This window comes from Gopherus flavomarginatus, chromosome 11 (genome assembly GCF_025201925.1).
Source record: "Gopherus flavomarginatus isolate rGopFla2 chromosome 11, rGopFla2.mat.asm, whole genome shotgun sequence".
Classification (NCBI taxonomy): domain Eukaryota; kingdom Metazoa; phylum Chordata; order Testudines; family Testudinidae; genus Gopherus; species Gopherus flavomarginatus.
In genome coordinates this window covers 966,601-977,360 of record NC_066627.1, presented here as the reverse complement: position 1 = coordinate 977,360, position 10,760 = coordinate 966,601, and the positions used below count along the sequence as shown (strand labels likewise).

The following is a 10,760-nucleotide window of genomic DNA, read 5'->3' as shown; positions in this document are numbered from 1 at the left end:
CTTTGTATTGTGTTGATCTCTCTGATAGTTTTAACGTCACAAGACAGGAAATAAATAGAAGATGGGCTTACAGGAAAAGCAGGGCTCCTTTTTACCTCAAGCAGCATATTAAAAATACAAAAAACACGCAACAAACTAACACAAGAGGAAGAAATCTTCTCTTGCTAGCTCCAGACACGGAGTAACTATGAGGTTAATTTCAAATTACAGCATGCTGTGTTTAGTTGTACAGCTCTATATTCTACTTTTGTTGTCAGGTGAGGTCAATTTTTTTAATCGATTGTCATTAAAAATGAATAAAGGTGTGAAAGTCGAAATGTGTTTTTAAGGGCCACGCTGCTTCCATTGTTAATGTATTCAGGGTGTAAAAGAAAATCCCTGGACTCTGAAACTTAATATCATGTGGTATTGAGGGAAGAAAGTTGTTTTCCTTTTACAAAGAGAAACGCTGTTTAATACGAAAGAAAAAAAATGCCATTCTGTATTAGATCTTGGATTCACAACTAGATTTGGACACCCAGATCCGATTAATTTTAAGACATCCGAATCTCTTGGGCAGCTTTGAAAATCTCTGCTTGAGCCTTTCTAAATATGAATGAGAAAAAATACAAAGATAGACAGACAAATAGTTATATATTGCAGAGTGGGGAAGGTTAGATAGATAGATAGATCTATCTATCACATCTATTGGGAAACCCTTTGAGATCCTCAATGGACAGCATGCTATTTTTAATAGTCAATTTGCATCTACTTTTTTTCCCCAGGATTAAGTACCGAGAAGAACAGCGTCACTCAGAGACAAGGACAGCTGGTGGGGGTACGAAGTTTCTCGACTGAAGATGCAGGTTATGACATATACTGGTACAAACAGAACAGCAGCGGCCAGATGAAGTACCTCTTCTGACGGTCTGTCAGGAGCGAGCACAAAGGGGTTGGCAGCCGGTTCTCACTGGAGTTCAGGTGAGCTGAAAAATACCTGGGTCTGAGAATTGCGGAGTTAGAACTGAGCGATTCGGCGATGTACTTCTGTGCTATAGCTGAGAAGGCCTTAGGTTATCACTGTAGGTGGGTTAATAGAGGGGCCTTTACAAAATCCAGTGATCAGTTTTCTCTTGACTGAGACAAAACTGGCACAGATAGAAATCAATGTAAAGAGACACAACAAGCCACAAGCAGGGGTTTGAATCAAACGGTGCAGGTGTGACCGAAACCGCACGGGCACTAACTGTGTGGAAATGTTACCCTTTTCCATAAACCTTCCCCCCACCGCCCCCAAAATACCCAGAACCTCATGAGCCCGATGTCACTACCCATCACACCACAATTCCCATGAATAGCTCTGTCATAACTATAAAGGGAAGGGAACCGCCCTCCTGTGTACAACACTATAAAATCCCTCCTGGCCAGAGACACCAAAATCCTTTTACCTGTAAAAGGTTAAGAAGCTCAGTGGCTGACACCTGACCCAAAGGACCATTAAGGGGACAAGATACTTTCAAATCTTGGTGGGGGGAAGTCTTTTGTTTGTGCTCTTTGTTTTGGGGGTTGTTTGCGCTTGGGACTAAGAGGGACCAAACATCAATTCATGCACTCCAAATCTTTCTGAACCAGTCTCTCTTATTTCAAACTTGAGTAAGTAACAGCCAGGCAAGGCGTGTTAGTCTTATTCTTGTTTTCTCGACTTGTAAATGTTCCTTTTTGCTGAGAGGATTTTACCTCTGTTTGCTGTAACTTTGAACCTAAGGCTAGAGGGGGTTCCTCTGGGCTCTATGAATCTGATTACCCTGTAAAGTATTTTCCATCCTGATTTTACAGAGATGATTTTTACCTTTCTTTCTTTAATTAAAAGCTTTCTTTATAAGAACCTGATGGATTTTTCCTTGTTTTAAGATCCAAAGGGATTGGATCTGGACTCCCCAGGAACTGGTAGGGGAAAGGAGGGGGGTGGTTAAATTCTTCTTGTGTTAAGATCCAAGGGGTTGGATCGGTGTCCACCAGGAACTTGGTGAAAAAGCTTCTCAAGGCTGCCCAGGGAGGGAAGGTTTTGGGGGGAAAAAGGGTGTTCCAGACACTGAGGAATCTGGATGGTGGTAGCGAACCCAGATCTAAGCTGGTAGTTAAGCTTAGAAGTGTTTATACAGGTCCCCACATCTGTACCCTAAAGTTCAGAGTGGGGGAGGAACCTTGACAAGCTCCGTCTGCTTTTGGGGCCAGATCCCAGCAGGTAGGAGTCAGACCTGGCTCCAGTCGTGTAAAGGGGCGGGGTGGGTCCAGGCAGGCTGCCTTCGCGGCATGCCTGCGGAGGGTCCGCTGGTCCCTTGGCTTTGGGGGCCTCCTGCAGGTGTGCCGCTGAATCCGTGGGACTGGGGACCTCCCGCAGGCTGCCGCCAAATTTGCGGACCGAGGACCTCCAGCAGGCAAACCGCCGAAGACAGCCTGCCTGCTGTGCTTGGGGTGGCAAAATACCTAGAGCCGCCCCTGCCTGGATGATAAATTACACCCCAATGCATACATAGAGCTCATTTCAGGAAAAATCTGGATTAATGTACACAGGCTTCAAAGGATTCCCTGAATATCCAAGTATTTGAGCTTTGCGGGATCAGACGGGGAAAGGAATTCCTGAACTGGGCACCAATCCTCCAGATGTAAACTTTTAGGGTTGTTACAAACCATGGGGTCTGCTTTCAATTGAGACTGGGGAAAGAAAGAGTGATAAGTGGCAGTGGGAAATAATAGTGCAACCTTTTGCCATTCATTAAATTGAAAAGACTTCAGTTTTGCTGTGAACATTTTCCATTTTAATTTGTGTTGGGCTTTTGTTTGTCTTAAATGCTTGGAGTTGGATTTGACTGGGCTGGGTTTCTCTGAGATTTTTTTGTTTAATGGATTGAGTTGAACCGGGTTTTGTTGGATTTATATTTGGTTGGTTTGGGCTGTAATCCCCTGAGTTGGGTTTGGGGTTGAATTGCATTAAATTGAGATGGGTTGCACTGCTTTGGATTGGGTTTGATTGGATTGTGTTTGGTTCGGTTCAGCTGGATAAAGGGTTTACCCAGTTTGGATTCATTTAGGTAGGGTTGGCTTGTACTAAATTGGGCTCAAGTGGATTGAATTTCATGGGGGAGAGGGATGAACGCAAGACCATGCACCTTGTTGCCACATAAGATGTTGTAAACACAGACAAATTGTAGTTTATCTGTTACACGTTTATGGATAGAGTTCTCCTCTTCTCTAGGAGGGTCAGACTTGTTTTGACAAATTTGTTACCTGATACGTAGCATAAGACTGGGAGGGAGTTCTTTAATCTAGCTTTCATATGAAATTATAGAAGTGACAAAATATTATTAAAAGTTAAACTAAATTTTTACCCTTGGTCTAACGCTTGCCCTTTCTGGTTTACATTTTTTACTGAAAAAACTATTTTAATCCAAAGCATCTTCACTGATAATAATAAAAAAATAGAGGAATATACTGTAGGGTAAAATGCAGGAACTAAATTGTGTTCGAGAAGATTAACAGAATATCAGATAGGAAAAAAACCAGCTTCTTTTAAAGAACAGATTAGACAAACACCTGTCAAGGATAATCCATGTACATTTGGTCCTGTATCATCACAGGGGCTGGACTAGATGTCTCTTGAGGTCCCTTCCAGCCCTGTGTTTACACGATTCTGCCATATTGCCATAAACAGCCCCAGGCTCACTTTTTGTACGAGCGGAGATGCAGTTCTCCCCCACTGTGGGTCTCAGAGCACAGTAATACACAGTGCTCTCCTGGTGAGAAACAGCCTCAGTCTTGAAGGGAACCGTCCTATTACCCATGTACAAAGATGCTAAGAATTTTCCCTGGACAAGCATCTGATCCAGAGCATCAAACTTCGTTTTAGTCAGTATATGCTGAGGAGGCTGGTTCGGATACTGCTGGTACCAAAACAGACACGGGTTTATGCCAGCGGTGGTGAAGTTACAGTGTAAAGTTACACTTTGCCCCTCTGAGACTCTCACTTCTGGAGGAGACTGGTCCACGGAGTCACTTTGTGCAAGACCTGTGGAGGGAAAGAGAGACTTTAAATATCTGTGTATGTGTGACTGGAACTTTTAAACTCCTTGGTACTTGGACTCCTCCCTGTCTCTCTGCTCCTTGCACACTGATGACTTGGTTTGTGATGTTACTCTCAATGTCTTCTTGCAAAGGAAAACAAAATTTCTCCCATGATTTCTTTGTTCAGAGACCTTTATTTTTTTCTTTGTAAATGCCTTTATTTCAAACTAAAGGTATTAGTCTCACCTGACTGCGGAAGTAGAAGCCAGAGCTGTACAGACACGTACAAGAGCACTTTGCAGCTTCAGGTTATCCTGGTGTTGTTACGAGATCTGCAGCTAGCTATAGAATATCTCCTCCTCCTCCTCCCCTGTGATTTTGAAAATGATCGTTCATGTCCTAAAGATGAAACCTGCTTCCTCCATGACCTTTGTCTCCCTCCTCGCAATTTGTGACACTACACAATGAGGAAAATTCACTCAGCTTCTGGTTCCAAGTTAGTTTGATACATACACACAACATAATGTAAAATATGGATGGTGTAAAGGTATGAAGCGCCCTCTAGTGGATGTCAAGTATCAGAGGGGTAGCCGTGTTAGTCTGGATCTGTAAAAGCAGCAAAGAATCCTGTGGCACCTTATAGACTAACAGACGTTTTGGAGCATGAGCTTTCGTGGGTGAATACCCACTTCCTCAGATGCATGTAATGGAAATTTCCAGGGGCAGGTATATATATGCTAGCAAGCAAGCTAGAGATAATGAGGTCAGTTCAATCAGGGAGGATGAGGCCCTGTTCTAGCAGTTGAGGTGTGAAAACCAAGAGAGGAGAAACTGGTTCTGTAATTGGCAAGCCATTGCCTCATCCTCCCTGATTGAACTGACCTCGTTATCTCTAGCTTGCTTGCTAGCATATATATACCTGCCCCTGGATATTTCCATTACATGCATCTGAGGAAGTGGGTATCCACCACGAAAGCTCATGCTCCAAAACGTCTGTTAGTCTATAAGGTGCCACAGGATTCTTTGCTGCTTCCTCTAGTGGATGTCAAACAAAGCAACAAGAAAATCATGCGCTCATCTCTTGTGAAAATCTGCTATCCCTCATAGGACATTTTATCTGGTTTCTCTCTCCAGAGGATTAGTGAAAATGAGGGTATTGTTTTACGTCTGAATTATGGGAGGGTTAGCAGTTTTTGATAATTATCCCCCAAAAGATGCAGATTAGTCCGGCTTTGATTTCAGGGTCTGCCACAATTTTTCTGGGTCACTTTGGGCAAGTCATTTAGGGTTTCTCAAAGAAGGGTTGCTGCTTGTGTAGGGAAAGCCCCTGCCTGGCAGGCCGGCGTGTTTACCCATCCCATCCACAAGTCCGGCCCATCATGGCTCCGATTGGCCGCAGATCGCTGCTCCAGGCCAATGAGGGCTGCTGGAAACGGCGGCCAATAAGTCCCTCGGCCGTGCTGCTTCCCGCAGCTCCCATTGGCCCAGAGCAGCGATCTGCGGCCAGCAGGAGCCGTAATCAGCCAGACCTTTGGACCAGGCAGGTAAACAAACCGGTCTATCCCGCCAGGGGCTTTCCTACACAAGCAGTGACCCCTGTTTGAGAAACCCTGTCCTAAAGCCTAATCATAAACCTCACCCTAAACATAACCTCAGCCCTAGCCTTCAATCTAACCCTAATTTTAAACAATAATCCTAAAACTAACTCCTAAATTTAACTTTCTTCTAACCCTAATTATAAATTTAACCCTGATCCCAATCTTTAACATAACCCCTATCCTAACCAGCACACTAACTTCTACCCCTACTGTAATACTACCATTTATTTACTCCAACCATAGCTACCTATATACATAACCCAAACTTAACGCTAATCCTACACTCTAATCTTAAATACTAAACCTTAATCGGTCTAACTCTAATCTCCACCCCTCTAGCTCCTGACTGTGCCCCAGCCCAAAGCATTAATCCTAACCCTAATTCTTAACCTCAATAATACACATACATTTAACCCTACATTCTAAGCAGTAGGTGTAATCATAGTAACCTTTAATCTCTTACTCTTAATTGTAACCTAAATGCTACCCAGCGCTAGGGTAAAAAAAAGTGGGGAGGTGAAGAATAAAACAGAGATATTAAGGAATAGAGATTATCTGAGTTCTTGAGTCATCCGAAGTCTCAGCTATTTCATTTCAGCCCTTTGTGTTTCTCACTCAGTGGGGATTGTGTGCAGCTCCTCAGGGGCTTCATAATATCTTAAGGCATTTGGGGTCCCAAACTGAACTGTAGATTGGGTCATCGCTTCCTTTAAGTCTTTTCAAAATCTCAGCCACACACGACATTATCATAACAAAATATCTTTTCAAGTGTACCCCATTCGCAAAGACCTCACTCAGTTTACTTCCACAATTACTTACCTTCCCCTCAAAAAACAGGGTGCCCAGCTTCTTACTATTGTTGAAATTTATTTAAATCAGAAATAAAGAACCATTTACACAAAAGAAATCCCATCTATTTTTTTTTCATTTTGCCTAGTAAATAATTTTATTTTGGACCCTCCCCACACACCTCCACTTTGATCTTTCCCAGCTCTCAGAGTTTCCCATTTGGCCGTTGACAGGTGTAAGAAATAGACTAGAATAGATAAAAAGAAAAGAGAATAGAACCACCAATTATAAAATGAAAACAAAATAGTTAATGCCCTGGAATGAAACCATACTCACTTAAAACAAAAAAAGTAAGAGACATTTTCATTGTAATAATTTGGTGTTTTAATAATCCCCCTCCCCTGATCCGATGCACAAAAAGGAAGCTGCGGCTTCTTCCTTTAAAAGGAAAAAAACAAGGGTAAAGTGAAAATCTTGTGTTTGTGGCAATGCCTTTAACACCTATATTGCATCTTTCGAGATGCTCATTCTGCAAGCTTATGAAAGTGTCTCTTCCTTGTGAGCACTTTCCCTTGAATTCTTTCTCACAGCCTCTGAGCTGCAGGAGGAGGTGGGGACTGTAGAAAGCAGGTTTCAGAAATGGATAGTGGCTGAAATGTAACGTGTTCCGTGGATGGGATGTAGTTTTGCGGATGCAACACTGCCACCTAGTGAGCAAATGAGTGAGTGAGTGGGTGTGCGATGTCTTCCCCACTGACTCCCGGGGCGCTGACCTGAGTTGCACTAGCTGAGGGTTTGATCCCTTAATATTAAGATATATCAAAGAATGGGGGAGGCATTTATAAGGGTTATCTTCAGAGTTGGAAGCATTAGATTTTTATGGATAAATGTTGATTTCACCAGCACACAAACCAACTAAAAATATTTCCATCTACGATGGTTGAAATGTACAGAGAGTAAGAAGTAAACAACAAAAGTAAGAAAAGATGCTTCTTGAGAACTCATTAGAGTTTTATTTACGGATATTTATTGTGAATATTTTGGCATGTGATCACAATTTTTGTGTGTTAATGTTTCTAAAGATTTAACTTTCTGAATCTCCTTCTCTACTGTCATTAAATAATTATTGTCTGACCCACCAGTTGTCTGACTACCCCATCCCACCCCCAAGAATTTCCTGAATCTTTGAAATTTTAAATAAATAAAAAATGTTTAAAATCCATAATTTTGCACAACTGTGAAAATTTAAGCTGACAATGAAAAATGCTTAAAAATAAACTGTAAACATATATATACACAATATCAATATATACACAATATCAACGTTTATTTTTAAGAATTTGTTCATTGTCAGTGTCATAGGTTTCACACCCACTCTGAACTTTAGGGTACAGACGTGGGGACCTGCATGCAAACCCCTAAGCTTAACTACCAGCTTAGATCAGTCTGGTGCCACCACCCACATCGTTTCAAACAGCTGTTTATGAATCATTTGGGAAACTCTGTCTTCCCCTACAAAATCTCTCCCTCGCAAGTACTGTAACTCTTCCCTGGGTAATCTTGAGAGACTCCACCAATTTCCTGGTGAACACCAATCCAAACCCCTTGGATCTTAAAACAAGGAAAAATCAATCAGGTTCTTAAAAAGAAGACTTTTAATTAAAGAAAAGAGGTAAAAGAAATACCTCTGAGAGATTAGCATACAAGCTACCCTCACAGACAACAGATTCAAAACACAAGGGATGTTACCCTGGGCAAAACCTTAGTTACACAAAAGAAGACCCAATTTGATTATCCCTCTAATGCACAAGACAAGTCACAAAAGAAAATAAACATAAACTAATTTATTCCTTCTTTAATACTCACTATCCTGTTTGGTTCCTGGGTCTTTTCACTCAGGCACAAAACTGAAACTAACTCTGGGACAAAGGAAAACTTCCCTCCTTCCTCTTGAAACATCTTGTCCCCCCATTGGTTCCTCTGGTCAGGTGTCAGCTAGGCTAGGTGAATTTCTTAACCCTTTACAGGTAAAAAAGGCATTAACCCTTAACTGTCTGTTTATGACAGTCAGATTTTAAACGATATATAGAAATCGAATTCTGCCAAGACAACTTACCTCATATCATGGAAATACCGTAACGTGGCCATCAGTTTGCCTGTGGAATTCATTGCTACGAGATGTAATTGGTGTCAAGACATTAGCATAATTCAAAAAGGATTATTGTTTTCTACGCTATTATAGTCCTTGTTCCTGTTCTAATTTTTATATCCCCATCTCGGTGACGGTCATGCTTAGTTCTTCCATAGTGTTTTCGTCTTTAGATCTCAATGTGCTTTACATAAGTGGGTTGTAATTTTATTCCTATTTTACAGAGGTGGGAACTGAGACAGAAGGAGGTGAGGTGACTTGTGCAAGTGGCTGAGCCAAGAATTCAATCTCCAGTCTCCTGAGCCCCAGATCAGTGCCCCGTCCAGGCCATATTATCTCATTATCTAACGGTAATAAGACTATCCCTGGTACATTTAAAAGGTTTCTAGACGTCTGGGTTGACTACAAATCTGCCTGCTTTAGGGTATTTACCACCCTCTAGCCAAAAAGAGATATTCCATAGAGCCAGATTATCCCAATTCAAGAGTTTTTTGTGCTTTCCCTTGTTTCATTCTTTGGCCATTTCCAATAAGAGGAGACTGTTTTTAACTTGGTCTGATCCAGGCAGGGAACGCCTGTGTTTCTGAGAGGAGTCGTTGGCAAACACTGTGAATTGGTTTTTGTGCTGCCAGTGAGTGCATGTGACTCTCTGTGGGGCTCATGGCGCAGTAATAGACCCCGGAATCGCTCACTTGGGAGGCAAGTTTGCGGAGGTGATAGGTTCGATCCTTGTGATGAGCAGAAAAGTCTTTCCTATTACCTTCCTCCGGGTCAGCGGAACCATCTCTCAGAAATAGCCTGGGTGCTTGACTGCCATACTGCACGTACCAGAAGAGAGTTGGGTAGCCGGTAGTCTGATAGGTACAATTCAGAAGAACCGGTTCCCCTTCGCATAAAGTCACGCTGCTTTCGGTCTGTGTGACAGAATTGCCATTCGCTCCTTAAATATAAAAGATGGTTAGGGTTAGGATTTGCAAAGAATCCTAAAGGATTTAGGCACCTAAATCCACTTGAAATGCAGTAAAACTGGAGTTCTTAGGAAACATCAGGTTATTAATCACTGCCATTGACAGAGATTTAGGGACAGATGATAGAGGGTGTAAAATAGGTTACTGCCAGACCTATTTGGGGAGAGGGGTTGTTTGTTTTTAACGTTGTATGTAGTTTGTGTTTGTTTTTGGAGAGTTGGGTGGTTGTTTCATCCCTGTGAAAAATTCTATGAACCTGAAAAAAAAAAATCGTCAAACTTTCATTACTTTTTTTTCAGTTAAAAAAAAAACCAACCACCTTGGAAAACCAAACTCCTCTCAACCACAGGTTGTTTTATACTCTGCAGGAGCATATCTTGTTTTCCCTTTCAAACTCTCAAGGTAAAGGAGGAGAGGGAAGAGTTATAAAACGTGGTGAGGTAGGGAAGCAAATGCATAGTTGATGTAAAGCCTATAAATGCTAGTGATTTTCTATTAAGCTAAACTGCTTTAAACCCACTGAGGATCTGGAGAAATAGATCTGTAATATTGCTCAGCTCTGACTCACCTAGAATGGGAAGTATCGCAATAACCGAGACACGGAGGAAGAACATTTTCAGGGGATGAAGTGGGGTAGAACCGTCTCCAAGTGTCTTCCTTGCCTTCTCCAGCTGTGAAGAGGAAGTGGGAAGGAATGGCTCCTCTGGGAGATGCCTTAATATATACCCACCTCCTGTCTTACTAGAGCTGGTCTGCTCTGCTGAATGACACTAGGGTGGTAACCACACAGCAGCCTGCTGTTGCCTTTAACGTAGCGTCCCCGGCTTCAACACGGTGTTTGCAAGGACGGGGGAGGAGCGATTCCAGGGGAATCAGAGGCCCAGTTGAGGAAGATGTGGTCTGACACCTCGGCATGAACCGTGAATGGTGAAAGAGCGCTGCCTTGTGGGAAGAAAGGAAAGTTTGCCACCAAGCTAAAAAGCTTTTCTTCCATCTGCAAAACCTTCCTGATCTTAAGGAAAGGGATTTAGAACCACTTCTTTCTTTTCTGATGGGAGGGGGCGCGGAGGAATCAAGTGGGATAGAAGTGAGATCTTGGAAGCCTGCAAAACCCTCCAAGACTCTTATGTTGAGCTGTGCCAGAGGCCATGGGCTCCTAGAATTTTCACAGACACTTGGTTCATTTAAAGGTTCTGTGTCTCTTTGTATTTTTGG

At 42.4% G+C, this 10,760-nt stretch overlaps 1 protein-coding gene across 1 annotated transcript; it reads right to left on the bottom strand.

Annotated features, from left to right (window-relative positions):
- Positions 1-3,537: 3,537 nt before the first annotated feature.
- LOC127031403 (uncharacterized) lies at positions 3,538-10,336 on the bottom strand. Its single transcript, XM_050918177.1, has 3 exons — positions 10,114-10,336; positions 9,338-9,517; positions 3,538-4,045 (listed from the first exon to the last, which is right to left on the bottom strand). The coding sequence occupies exons 1-3, from the start codon at positions 10,157-10,159 to the stop codon at positions 3,612-3,614; spliced, it is 660 nt and encodes a 219-aa protein (XP_050774134.1). The 5' UTR covers positions 10,160-10,336; the 3' UTR covers positions 3,538-3,611.
- Positions 10,337-10,760: the final 424 nt, after the last annotated feature.

Bases quoted from the DNA above. Each gene is read 5' to 3' on its own strand.
- LOC127031403 (XM_050918177.1), bottom strand. From the start codon at position 10,159: ATGTTCTTCCTCCGTGTCTCGGTTATTGCGATACTTCCCATTCTAG. The intron at 9,518-10,113 runs GTGAGTCAGAGC...TTTATATTTAAG, and splicing joins TGCGATACTTCCCATTCTAG to GAGCGAATGGCAATTCTGTC. The intron at 4,046-9,337 runs GTAATAGGAAAG...TTCCCTCCACAG, and splicing joins TTCCGCTGACCCGGAGGAAG to GTCTTGCACAAAGTGACTCC.